General features: G+C 35.8%; 1 protein-coding gene across 1 annotated transcript in view; it reads right to left on the reverse strand.

The window, feature by feature from the left end:
- Positions 1–1,724: 1,724 nt before the first annotated feature.
- The window catches only part of LOC106874374 (charged multivesicular body protein 2b), a 68,096-nt gene continuing 55,226 nt past the window's right edge, over positions 1,725–14,594 (reverse strand). The window contains exons 5-8 of the mRNA XM_014922087.2: positions 13,707–13,757; positions 11,218–11,320; positions 9,395–9,501; positions 1,725–2,089 (exon numbers count right to left, since the gene is read on the reverse strand). Of these exons, the coding sequence (XP_014777573.1) occupies positions 1,982–2,089; positions 9,395–9,501; positions 11,218–11,320; positions 13,707–13,757 (369 nt within the window). The 3' untranslated portion in view covers positions 1,725–1,981. The remainder of the gene's footprint in view (positions 2,090–9,394; positions 9,502–11,217; positions 11,321–13,706; positions 13,758–14,594) is intronic.

The following is a 14,594-nucleotide window of genomic DNA, read 5'->3' on the forward strand; positions in this document are numbered from 1 at the left end:
TGGGCAAGTGCCTTCTACTATAGCCTCGGGCCGACCAATGCCTTGTGAGTGGATTTGGTAGACGGAAACTGAAAGAAGCCTGTCGTATATATGTATATATATATATGTATGTGTGTATGTGTTTGTATGTCTGTGTTTGTCCCCCGAACATCGCTTGACAACCGATGCTGGTGTGTTTACGTCCCCGTAACTTAGCGGTTCGGCAAAAGAGACCGAAAGAATAAGTACTAGGCTTCCAAAGAATAAGTCCTGGGGTCGATTTGCTCGACTAAAGGCGGTGCTCCAGCATGGCCACAGTCAAAAGACTGAAACAAGTAAAAAAAAGAGTAAAAGAGTACACACAGGGAAGAAAATTATGTTAATCTGGTTTAAAATAGGGTTTTTCCTAGGCAGTGGAAAAAGTACATATGAAACATATTATAAAAAGTGAAATAACCTAACAGCAAAAGAAAATTTGATAGTGAGTACTTAATTTTCCCTCTTTCTCTTGCTTAACCACATGTGGATGAAAATGGCATTTCATTTGAGCTTCTACCTGGTTAGTAGATGTGGTAATAAATACTGCAATACCCGGTAAATATGAGAATTGTGAATCCATTTTTCTATTCATCAAATTGGGAGGAGCTCAAAAGTGATGCAACCATTTGCATTTCCAGGCACATGTAGCAATACAATTAATGGACAGCTATTTATTGAAAAGATATAACTGTTGAGAGGGGGAGGCAAAAAACCTGCCAGAGGAATATTTGCCTCAGTTCAACTCATCTCTGTCATCATTTTAATATTCATTTTTATACATTATTTCACTTTTTATATGTTTCATATGTACTTTTTCCACTGCCTAGGAGGAATCCTATTTTAAACCAGGTTAACATAATTTTCTTCCCCATGTGTACTGTTAATAATTTGAGGAAGACTAAAGCCAGAAACACCTTTGGGAAGCCAGTAAGGGGAAGCACTGGGCAGATATGGTGTTTTTATACGTTTTTGCCATAAGAGAGAATTTTTTTTTTCTCCACAATTCCACATCATTGTTTGGTGCTGATGCTGCTATCTATAGATATGTTCTATAGTACATTATAGCAGTAAAACAAAATACAGTATATTCAATCCAGCAGTAAAGTGTTAAATATGTAAATTAATCTCTCTATTTTATCTTAATTTATAATACTAGTGAGTTTATATGCGCAGTGACTGATGAAGATTCCAACAAGAATGAAAATATATGCATAACTGTTCCCACATTTCTGTCCATGAACATACAGTACAGATGTCCTGTTTACATCTGTTGTAACATAGTGTTTGCAATTAAATCTATAGACATAAAATGAAGCACTATTAACATGCTAATAATCTAACATTCAATCTAGCTACTAAGAAAAGTATTAAATACTTACATTAGTCTGTCCAGTTTACCTTCAACTTTAATATTAGTATGTTTATGAGCAGTGTGTTTGTGGACATATATAAAACATTTTCTGTCCAAAGACATATTGCATAGACGTAGTTTTATTTATACCAAGTTTGTTGTTAGGTCTGTAGTCTTGGAGCGTGTCCTTTTCTATAGTTAAAATGAATCCGCAGCACAGTAAAGGGAAGTGATCATGAAAGTATCAAGTGAATGAATTACTGCTCTAAACCCCACTTAAAACAATGTGAAATATATATTAAGTACAGTTATTATTCTACTTAGTGCTACTTATTAATATTTGAATCAATAAAAGTAAACTTGCAAATATTTTAATGCCATTTGAAAAGAAACCTTATGAAAACTATCATTTTCCATATAAAATACATCTTTCGAATTTCTTTCATCAATTCAATGCTTTGTTTTCTTTATTCAATTTCATTAAAAAAAACATTAGATAATTACATATTAAAATAATTATAAAGTATCATGATAGTATGTACAAAGAATATAAAGAAAGATTTTAGTAAACTATAGTCAGCATTATAAGGGTATTCTGCTTTTGTTCAAAGCTCACAAGTTCTTCAATGCAGCCAGCTGCTGTTCAATTTCATCATCAGTAACTTTTGATTTTGATGCTTGACCTAATGAACTTTTAACTGGCAATGGAGCTTCACCCATCTATAAAAAAACAAAAGTTTAAAAACATTTTCTGTCAGCATCTATTTATAAAGAACATGTAAACTACAAGCAAGATAAAACAGAAAAACTAGCATTATGGGGCCCTTGTGAGAGCTACCTCAAAGGTATGAACACATATAAGAATAATAGTAGAAAATTTAACAATTATATAAAGATAAACAACTAAATAAAATTAACTAAATGCTTGTCTACTAATCATTTGGTACTGTGACAGATCAACTTTCTTGATCAAGAAAAAAAATTCTTAGTGAGAAATCTACTTTTCTACATTATGAGGTTAGTATGAAGAAACTGAACCAAGAGGAGGATATGAGAGCTAAAGAGGGGCCTTCTACACAACTACTAGTAAGTTCTTATGAGGAAATGGAGAAGTTATATAAAAGATACATAAATGTATCTAAAAGATAGAATAGTACATAGTGCCAGAAAGTTCTGTAAACAGTGTAATATATCATTTAAGTAGTGTGCAACTCAGTGATATATTAACGTTGCATGAAGATATTCTAAAGAGAAACACAGAACACAGAAAGTAATAACATTCTAAACTATGAATATACAAGACATGAGGTGTTTTCAGGATATGACTGAAACATGTCTGAAATGATATGATATTGGTAACAATAAAAATAATTATATAAGTGTCAATATGAGAAATTGCATAACAAGCAGTATAACTAGAAAAGGGGTGAAGTATTTCTTGGGGGATGGGAAAACAGAGCAGTAAGCATATAATAGTGATGACAATGAGTTAAATTGAAAAATCTCATAGAGGAATTAATTTTATACGGGCAATGAATATGTATAGGCCCATCTAGATAGTAACTAGCAGGAGAATTGTGCAATGTTGGAAGAGATTATTTTGGAATTAAAATGGCGAGCTATTTGGTATCACTGGTGCTTCATTCAGAAATCACAGGTGTAGATTTTGCTTATACAATAGTAGAACAATTGTAGATTTGTTATATATGAAATTGTGATGAACATATCTAAGAGATTGAAACAAATTTTTTGCTATGAGCTGTGGGGATAGTATGGACAGTGATCGATATGTGTTTCATTTGAACTACCTGAAAATAAAGCAAAAGCAGTGATCAAGGGATCTAAGTAGTGCAGTACAGATGGTGTTTTGATAGAGACTGGGTTTGAAGGGAAAAAGATACCAGGCATTGGAAAAAATGGAAAAAATTTCAACAGGATGTGTGTGAATTGGAAACAGATGTAGGAGACAGTGATTTCTGATAGAAGAGAGTTTGCTGAGTTGACATCAGTAGCAATCAAAGTGGTGCTGAGGCTCAAATGAATTTGAATAGCAGTAAAGGTACAACAATACTAGGGAAGGAAGGAAGCAAAACTTTCAGTTAGAGTAGCTGGAGGTATCTATGGGTGAGGAAAGTATAAATTCCATATTTTGGAAAAGAATAAGGGGAAGAATATGAAAGTTAAAGGGAGATTTGTCTTACAAAGAAGCACATGTATTTTAATGGTCTACATGTCAACATTATAAAGGAATTCACTGAAAACAAGTCAAAAGATATGTCGAACAATACTGAAAATTTAAAGTGCTCCAATTAGTTTGAGGAAGTCATCAAGAGATGTATCTGTTTTGAAATATTCTCATATGGGAACATGTTGCCAAAGAGGAGGAGGAGGAGGAGGAGACAACAATGACGACGTCATCATCACCATCATCTAACGTCCGTTGTCTAGTTCGAATAGTTGAATAATTTGACCAGGGCTGGTAAGCTGAGGGGCTGCACCAGACTCCAGTCTGATTTGGCATGGTTTCTATGGCTGGATGCCCTTCCTAACACCAAGAATGTGATTTTGTATGACAGTGAGGCATAGGCATTAAATGGGGAGATCTGCAGAGACTGGAGAGAATAAGTCAAGTATGATTCATTGTGTGTGTATTTACTCGCATGAAATGCAGAGTGTATGAACTGAGAAATTGACAATGCATTCAAGGGATAAGCAGAAGACAATTGTGGTGGTATTTTTTTAAAGTTATTGAAAAAGCAGAGTAGAAAGGCACAAATCATTTACAGGCTCTACTCTTAGACTGATAAGATTGGTGTGATTGGAACTTATCTAAAAGCCAAGATCCACAAGTAAAACATATAAAACATAGGTAGGGAGAGAATAACAACTTCTGATCGGAATCCTTGTAATAGAAGCACTAAATTTCTAAAAGGTGGTATTAGACCAAAGAAAACGTTCTGACTACTTCATGATTGTAATGGACTACTTCCTCAGACAAAGTCCTAACGCCATCTAAGACAAAAACCTTACCATCAACCAGAAGTCATCAAGAAGTTAACAGTCTGCATATTTCTGACCATGACTATAGTAATGATCTTACTGCATGCAAAACTTTTTAATATCTCATTCTTATTTTCATTGATTTCATTCATCTGATTCTAGCATGGGGCTTTCAAAGGTTTATAGCCATTTCATCATTCTCATATGATACAAAATGTAAAATATACATTGGCATTAGAGGAAGTAACTCTGTTATATATAAATACAGCAGAATATTTGTTTGAATGTACAAATATTTTCAGATGGCACTGGAATTTTCTACTCATTACTAACCAGTACTTCGACTTTTGTTGATATGGACCATGCTTCAAGGGTTTGAATTTTTTAGACTATGAAAAAAAAACAATGTTACCAACATTGAAAGTTTCCAAAAAGTAGAAATCCATTATTAATTTCATGATAAAGGGTAAAGAGAGCCCTGATTCTGGTTAGATAGCATCTATTGAAATAGTGGCACTATAAATACATGCAGTTCTCTCTGACAGAAACTAAGTTATAAGGAAATTAAATAACCAGTTACATTCAGCTGGAGGTAACTATGATTAAGTTTTTCAGCAAATTAAATTTTAATTTTAAGTGAAATTGCTTCAGTTCTTGTGCAAAATGGAAGTGAATCATCTTCTTAATACAGACATTCTGTTACAGATACTGCTCTGTGCACACATTGCCAGGCCTAATAAAATACACTTTTAAATTATAGTTGAATGATTAAGTTGAGATACACAACACATTAGGCTATCTGGCCAACAGACTCATCAAAAATGAAAAAAATTCAATAATACATAGTACAATATGTGTGACAGTTCACTATTGTAAAGTTTGTTTACATCTGTGTTCTGACATCAACAAAGACACAACTATGTATTAAATCCTTAAGATCATTAAATCTACATCTCACATTCACATCAAAATATATTTAAAAAAACAGAAAGCTGGCACAAATCCTTTAGACTGGAAGTGCTTTTAGAATGTTCCACTCTGATCTGCTTCCCCTTCATATGTGACAATTGGCCATGGATAACTTTCTTCTAAGCCTGTTAGCTTTAGCCAGATGTTCAGTTTTAGTTTTCCCAGATTTAAGGAGATAATTTTCAGCCAATTTTGTTTCAGCAGGCTTCTTAGTTCTTTTCATTCTTATGGCAAAGGTAATATAAACAGTTTTTAAGACAATCTTGAATTATCAGTTCTAGTCACATAGCAATCCAACCATTGTTGTTGCATTAATTCAAAAAGTGTTTGACTGGTAAAAATTTGTTGAATGTGATTATTCTCCAGACAACATTACTCCAAAGATTCAGCAAAAATATTCCATCTGAAATACTTCCAACATATCCAAAGCACTTTAAAGTAATAGCCATGATTTCATCATCATCATCATCATCGTTTAACGTCCGCTTTCCATGCTAGCATGGGTTGGACGGTTTGACTGAGGACTGGTGAAACCAGATGGCTACACCAGGCTCCAATCTGATTTGGCAGAGTTTCTACAGCTGGATGCCCTTCCTAACACTAACCACTCAGAGAGTGTAGTGGGTGCTTTTACGTGTCACCCGCACAAAGGCCAGTCAGGCTCAAAATTTTATGTGCCACCTGCACAAGAGCCAGTCCAGGGGCACTGGCAACGATCTCGCTCGAAAATCCTTACACATGTCACGGGCACAAGTGCCAAAAAGGCGACGCTGGGCACAGGTGTCATCCTGATTTCGCTTTCGCTTGCCCCAATAAGTCTTCGCAAGCTGAGTTTCGTGTCCAATAAAGGAGACAACATTGGCATGGGTGCCAGTCGTCGAATTTAGTTCGATTTCAATTTCACTTGCCTCAAAAAGTCTTCGCAAGCGGGGTTTAGTGTCCAATGAAGGAAAGGTACGCATAAGTGGGCTGGCTACACCCCTGGCAGAAGCCTTGGATTTAGGTCTCACTTGGCTTGCCGGGTCTTCTCACGCACAACATATTTCCAAAGGTCTCGGTCAGAAGTCATCACCTCGGTGAGGCCCAATGTTTGAAGGTCTTGCCTCACCACCTCAGCCCAAGACTTCCAGGGCCTATCTCTTCCACGGGTTCTCTCAACTGTTAGGGTTTGGCACTTTTTCACGCAGTATCCTCGTCCATTCTCGCCACGTGTCCATACCAGCACAATTGTCTCTCTTGCACACCACAACTGATGCTTCTTATGTTCAGCTTTTCTCTCAAGATACTTACACTTTGTCAGGTATGCACACTGACATTACTCATCCATCGGAGCATACTGGCTTCATTTCTTGCGAGCTTACGCATGTCCTCAGCCGTCAGAGCCCATATTTCACTGCCATGTAGCATGGCTGTTCGTACACATGCATCATACAGTCTGCCTTTTACTCTGAGTGAGAGTCCCTTTGTCGCCAGTAGCAGTAAGAGCTCTCTGAACCTTGCCCAGCACTATATAATAATTTCAAATTTTGGCACAAGGCCAGCAATTTCGGAGAAGGGGTTAAGTCAATCATATTGACCCCACTACTCAACTGGTACTTATAACAACATGCGTAACCAATAAACATGAATTTGAATGTTTAAAGAGATGTTCTGTTGTTTAGAAACACCAATTTACAGTGATTAAAGGCTGAAGATGCATAGTCAATTCTATGTTTGATATCTAATAATGAAACAATTTTGATTTCTTTGATATAAATTACAGGGTGTTTGTGCCAAATTTGACAGTTTGCATAAAAGGAAAAAGAAAAACACAATATCATTATCATCAACAATAAAATATAACGTCCGTTTTTACATGCTAGCATGGGTTGGACAACTTGATAGGAACTGGCAAGGTTAGTATCTCAACCAAAAATAAAAGTACTTTAAAAAAATCAAAAAAAATCAACTAGACTATGGCTGAAAGATAACAGTTTACTTAATGTACCCATCCACAGCTTCCACCCCAAACTCAAGTCAGCTCAAGACCTGGAGCATATATCCCTCACTGCCCCTGGAGAGATCTTCGAAGATCTTCTTGATCTTGGCCACCAGTACAGCTTGGGTGTTTCAGGCAAAGCAGTTGGTGTCTTTCTCAACTGCACCCCACAATAATCCATGAGATAACAATAGAATTAGGAAGCCAGAAATTGGAGTTGAAGTCGTAGAAATTCTGACAACTACTTTTGACTCTTTCCAAAGGTTTGCAAGGAACTGAATCTTGCTGCCACACATATGCCTCCCTACAGCAACTCTCTCCAATCTCCAACAGCTTTGCAGAGCCATCTGAATTGAGCTTCAGGTCCTGTTCAAAGTTGTGGAGTGGCATGATATCACCCTCACTAGAGATACATCCCAAGGTCCAAACACTATCAAAGTCTGGGGAACTTCATTTTCATGATCTGTGAGATATCATATGGATTATAGGTAAGTCACATGTTGTTCTGGATGTTGTGCAACTGGTCCTAGCAGAAGTTCTTTTCATCTGACAAAAACCAGATCATCTCCAGCCCAACAGCCCACCTGGCTGTCAGAATTTGTCCCTTGCAACTCTTGTTCATCATGCAGGGCCAGCTTCGTGGTGATAACTCCAATACCCATCTCTCTCATCAAAGCCCAGATTTCCTTGCTCAGATCCTTCATCAAATTGTCCTGCAGTTGTTGCATGAATTCTGGTGTGCAGATGCAGTCAGAATGCCTGCCGGCCACAGCTTCGTAGTCTCCGTTGCAGCAGTCCACGCCATATCTTACAGCTTTTACAGTGTTTACAGAACATTGAGCAGTAGTCATGATGTCAACATTTTGATACCTAGCATGAATCATCATGATATAACTCTTTTCAATATTCAGATGGCTTCCAGTCCTCCATATCAGCTAACTTTTTCTCAACTACATCTTTAATCTTTATGTTCTCCAACAACATTGACTATTCACCAATACATCAAGTTGATCCTAAGAAAAGGAGACGTTAAAAATGTTTAAATTTAGCCTAAACACTGTAATTTAAGATATTTAAATGCAATAACTGATTCCAGTTGTCCTGTGACTGACCAAAGTATCAACAATAACAAATATTTTGGTTATATTAGCATTATTGAAATTGTAACAAAAATGTGAAGCTATATTCTGGATATCTCAGAGGAGCTCCTTAGTTTTGTAGTTTGTATGAACCAAAGTTGCACTATCATCAATAAATATAGGATTCACTCTGACCAAACTGTATATCCTTTTTGGAGTTGATCAAATTCTTCATTATCATAACAACAATAACATAGAATAACAGACACAAGAGGAAACAACATTGTCTGATACATATTATTGAGGGTGAACAATCTAGTCTAACACCCGGTTATTTGATCTCACTGGCTAAACCTCTTTCAGAAAGGATTTTTATCAGCAAATGTTGTTGTTGTTGTTGTTGGCACTCCGTCGCTTACGACGTCGAGGGTTCCAGTTGATCCGATCAACGGAACAGCCTGCTCGTGAAATTAACGTGCAAGTGGTTGAGCAATCCACAGACACGTGTACCCTTAATGTAGTTCTTGGGGATATTCGGCGTGACACAGTGTGACAAGGCTGACTGTTTGAATTACAGGCACAACAGAAACAGGAAGTAAGAGTGAGAGAAAGTTGTGGTGAAAGAGTACAGCAGGGTTCGCCACCATCCCCTGCCAGAGCCTTGTGGAGCTTTTTAGGTGTTTTCGCTCAATAAACACTCACAACGCCTGGTCTGGGAATTGAAACCGCGATCCTATGACCGCGAGTCCGCTGCCCTAACCACTGGGCCATTGCGCCTCCACTTATCAGCAAATATAATGACTAAAATAAAAATGTAATATTTATACTCTAAGACCTTAGGTCCATCACAAAGTATGTTGAATTTGATTTAAAAATAGCTCATCACACTGGCAAGACAGTTTGTATGTTAAAGGGGGCAATACATGGCATAAACTCATTTACCCATATTTCCATTTACCTTAGAAATACAGATAAAAAAAATGCAATAAATGTATTTACTTTTCCAGAAATTTCAATTCCAATCTCATCCAGAACTTGGTTAACAATAGCATCTTCACCTTCTTCATCTCCTGATTCTGTGAAGATGTCATCAAGAGTGTCGTTGACTGAAGAAGACAAAACAGTTGATAGATATGAATACAACAAGAACTGAGAATATAATAGAATTAAAAAAAGAAAAACAAATTAACATCTTAAAATTAATATGGAGAGATGAAACTAAACTGGTTCCACATCCATTACTGTGACAAGAAACTAGTGTAACATGTTAAAGCTTTACCTGGAAGTATACAAGTTATAAATTGATTGGCTTCATTATTTCCAATGTTTCAACAACAAAAATAAGCACAGTCAAGTTAAATGCAGTGATTATGTTAGTAATAGGAGTATATCATGGTTACTGTCAGTAAAAAGTCATATTTGCCTTTTTATTACTTTAATATGTGATCAGTGCACTCTTACAAGTAAAATATGTTATAGAACAATTTATAAAGATAGGACAGAGAAATATGAGACAAAACATTAGCGTAGAGCTTTTGTAATGGGGAATAAAAACCAACTAAAACTTGACATGCTGGATTTTCTAGTAGTAAAATACAGTTTCAGTGTAATCAATTACTAATTGCATACCAGTTCATAATATTGATATAATGTCTATAAAAGTACAATGGACAATATAACTATTTAAATATAACTGATTGTTTGATCCAATTTTTAAATATTAATCCAATGTGAAACGTATTGAATTAAGTGGATCCTTGTATACATGATATAGTAAGCAAAGAAATTTTAATGATTTAAAATGATACTCTTAATCATGAGAACAAATCCTTCCTAACTGATTAATTCTAGTCAATTAAAATCAAACTTACACTCCACTGCATTTCATATGCAATTCAAATTAATTAAAATATCAGGATTTAGTTGACGAGGCCCTTGTCAAGGGCTGGCAAGTGGCCTCATTCCCAATGGAAGCCAGTTGCTGCAGCTTTCCTTCTAGATCAGAAGATAGGCCTGGAACCAAGGCAACTGAAGAAAGCCATCAAGGAAATAGGCACAGCAGTTGAAACTAGCTATAAGTAGAAACCTTCCATAGGTGAAGACTAGCTCAGTCCTTGCTGTGTGACTCATCTGAAGTGTACTGGCTAAGGAGTGAAACGCTAGTGATCCTGAAATACCTGCTGATGATACAGAAGGGTTTCCAGCATTGAAATGGATTTAGAAGAGTTTGTAAAACCTTTGAGTAGCTCCTGCAGTTACTGCACAGAGCAAAGCATCTCTGATGATTATTTCACCTAGAGTTGCCTCCCCTGTCCCTTTCAGTATAATATTCCTATCAAAAACTCCAATTTTCAGTTTCCAACATTTTATAATTGCATAGATAGAAATATACGGTTTTAAATGTATAATTCTTTCCTAAAAATACAAAACATGATTAATATTAGAGTTATAGTTTCCTTTCTCATGCTTCTTTGTATCATAATGTTTGCTTACATTGGCATAAGACCTTGAATTTGAAGGGAACAGGGAAACCCAGTAAATCGATTTCAGTCCTGGATAACTCTGAACTCAGGATACAGAATGGCAAAGCTAAATATTATCAATATATATCATTAAATAAATGCCAGTACTTAATTGTATATATTAATCTCAGAAGAATCAAAAACAAAATCAATCTCAACATAATTTAAAATCAAAATGTAAAAGAACATAATTAAAGATTTCGTCTGGCACTGTACCAACTCTGTCACTCCATAGATTTCTATGTATTACTACTACTATTACTACTACTTCGACCAGGAGTAGGAGGAGACTGTTCTTACTCATTTCTTCAGACATTTCCATCTTTGTGGATTCTCTCTGAAAATCTTGCATCATTTTCATTGTCTTCTTTGGATCCATAACTTTGTTCATCTGAGTCATGGTCTGCGGAGAAATTGAGAAGGCAGGTGTAATGTTTGGTGAAAATTATTGTTGATTAGCTCAATTATCTTTGATCAAAAAGACTAACAAGACAGAAGTAGCTGATCAAATAATTGTTTAACTGACATTCAGAAAATGACTTAACAAATTCTTTTATTCTTTTATTTATTTCAGTCATTTGACTGCAGCACCACAGTAGTCGAGCAAATCGACCCCAAGACTTATTCTTTGTAGGTCTAGTACTTATTTTATCAGTGCCTTTGCTGAACCGCTAAGCTACAGGGACATAAACACACCAACATCGGTTGTCAAGCGATGTTGGGGGGATAAACAGAGATGCACAAACACCTGAACCCAGAACCATGTGGTTGGTAAGCAAGCTACTTACCATAGCCACTCATGCGCCTATAAATATGTAGGATTTAACAAGTTTAAACCCAAACCTGATTGCTGTATATTTATTTTATAATAGTCTTTTCTTGCAACTTTAAAACATTGAACACAATATAGGCGCAGGAGTGGCTGTGTGGTAAGTAGCTTGCTTACCAACCACATGGTTCCGGGTTCAGTCCCACTGCGTGGCACTTTGGGCAAGTGTCTTCTACTATAGCCACGGGCTGACCAAAGCCTTGTGAGTGGATTTGGTCGACGGAAACTGAAAGAAGACCGTTGTATATATGTATATGTATATATATATATGTATGTGTGTTTGTGTCCCCCCCCCACCCAACATCGCTTGACAACCGATGCTGGTGTGTTTACGTCCCCGTAACTTAGCGGTTCGGCAAAAGAGACCGATAGAATAAGTACCAGGCTTACAAAGAATAAGTCCTGGGGTCGATTTGCTCGACTAAAGGTGGTGCTCCAGCATGGCTGCAGTCAAATGACTGAAACAAGTAAGAGAGTAACTATATATAAATAACCACACTCGACTTAAGCAGTCTGGAGATGGTACATTTCCTTTGTATCCCAGCCTGCTTTTGTATGACATGAATGTTGTTTAACCTCAAGTCAGTTCTGATCCAACAGATCAATAATCAAAGGCATTCCAGTCATAGCATCCTGTCTCTGTGAGGCACAGTATATCTATGTTATCTAATATATTATGACTTCACACAGACTGTAGTGTAATTTTTTGAGAAAGCCAACTGCTCAAGAAAGCAGTTAAACAAGAAACCATTTAGAGGCTGTCTCACTATCTATAAAAAAGTTATAGGTAATTTCTAGTATCTTCACCCTCTGTGCATGTGATATGTATGTTTCTGTTGTTGAGCATGATGTTTGCTTGTATAACTGTAGGTTCTAGTTGCAACCACAGTAGAACCAGCCAAAGTAGACCCAATCAAAATAAGACAGCTCTTGTCCTTCATTGCCTATTTATGGTTGTGTGCATCTCAGAACAGTGTTTGATGACTAATGAGGTTATTGTTGCTGCCACCTCAATGAATATATTGTTTCTCTGTTCACCCAAAAAAGACAGAAAGAGAGAGAATTTTTATAATATGTAGTAGTGTTCTGGGATTCTGTAGGTATGTTTGGTTGCTATAATTTGCTATAGTGTGGAAATAATCCATATATTTATTGTTTGTTATTATTGTATCATGTAAGTTAAGTTTAATGCTGCAAGGGTTCTAAGTGCATATATGTGGTGGTTTGTGTAGTTGCATCTTGTGTTCTTTGATGTTCAGTAAGAAGGAAGATCGAAGATTTGCTAGCAGCTACTTTTTGCTTAGATATGCCTGAAAAATGACACAAGTTAAAACATATGAAATTGTGTATTTAGCTAAGGTTGTGTAGGAATAAGTTAAAGAGGGGGAATGGGAGCAGACACTCGGGGTATAACCCATTTCAAAATTAACAATTTTAAACATTTTCTTGTGCAACATTTAGGCTTTTCAAATTGACAGACAATTTACTAGCATATATTTAATGTCATTTTTAATGAGTTTAGTATGATGCTTACAAATGGTAAACGTGGGAAATAGTTGAAATTTTTACTGATGTAAATAGTTATTAGAAAATACGTGTTGTAAATAGTTGCTGAAGCTATCATATTTTTGGGAGGCATTATTCTTTACCATTATTGAGCAGAGAAATTAACAAAGATGTTCTAGCAGTGATTAACCCATAACTTTTTTATGTTAAAAACATCTTTTTTATGTTAAAAGCTTCCAGTAACAATAACTTTCTTAGAAAGATGGAGAGAAGGACACATTGAATAATGTAACTGGAGATGCAGTGTATGAAAAAAAGACAGGATAAACACATATCATCCCAAATCTTTCTAATTAGAAATGGCTCTGAATTGAACAACTATAATCTGCCTATCAAGTATAAAAATAACAAAAAGACATATAGAATGAATAAAATTAGAAAAACTGGTGTTTACCTTTGTTGTAGTACCCATAGCATCAGCCATTTTGACACTGGAATGCATCATCTGGAAATGATAGAATAAATAAAATCATTTACTCTGCTTCTTGCACTTTACCGTAGTGTTTTACACTCTTCTCAATTATGTCCCATCTTGAGGGAGATGAAGCCACAATATAAAGTAAAAAGTAGAAATATTAGGTTGTCGGATAAATTTGTTTCTTTTCAATGTTTTTTTAATTAATGCAAGAAATAATTTTGTTGTAGTGTTTTACGGGTTTTCTTTTTTTTTTTTGTAGTTCTCTTCTTCCTCAGCAACATCTGTTTATTGTTTTTGAAATTTGAATAAATTTCACCTCTTTTCAAATAAATGATAATGGAGTACCAGGTACAAAATGTTTAGCATTTTCAACATCTGTTCTTCTTCACTTTCAATGAAAGTTTCAAAGCTGCCAAAGCTGCTTGAGTCATTTATGCAGTGTATAGAAAAGGCACCATTACTAAAAAAATTGCACAGAAATGGTTTTCATGCTTTAAGGAAGGAAAACTCCACCTTATAGACTCTCTTTGATCTGGCTGACCTGTTTAGTTCAATGAAAATTGATTGAATGAGCTCATCAATAAAGATCCATACCAATCCACTAGGGAATTGGCCCTGCAGATGGGATGCTCTCATGATACCATTACCTGTTACCTTCATTTGAGGAGGAAGGTCCAAAAAATAATGTTTGGTGCATCAAGAAGTACTGTCTCGAAAGTAATGACAGCCTTTGAGAAAGAGGGATAAACCTCCTCATCTAAACAAAACTCCAGAAGAAAACCAAAATTTTCAGATAGGACCAATAACAATATTAATATAGATATTCACTTCTGAATATTTTTGCTCCTGATATATATATATATA

Source organism: Octopus bimaculoides, chromosome 15 (assembly GCF_001194135.2).
Source record: "Octopus bimaculoides isolate UCB-OBI-ISO-001 chromosome 15, ASM119413v2, whole genome shotgun sequence".
Taxonomy (NCBI): domain Eukaryota; kingdom Metazoa; phylum Mollusca; class Cephalopoda; order Octopoda; family Octopodidae; genus Octopus; species Octopus bimaculoides.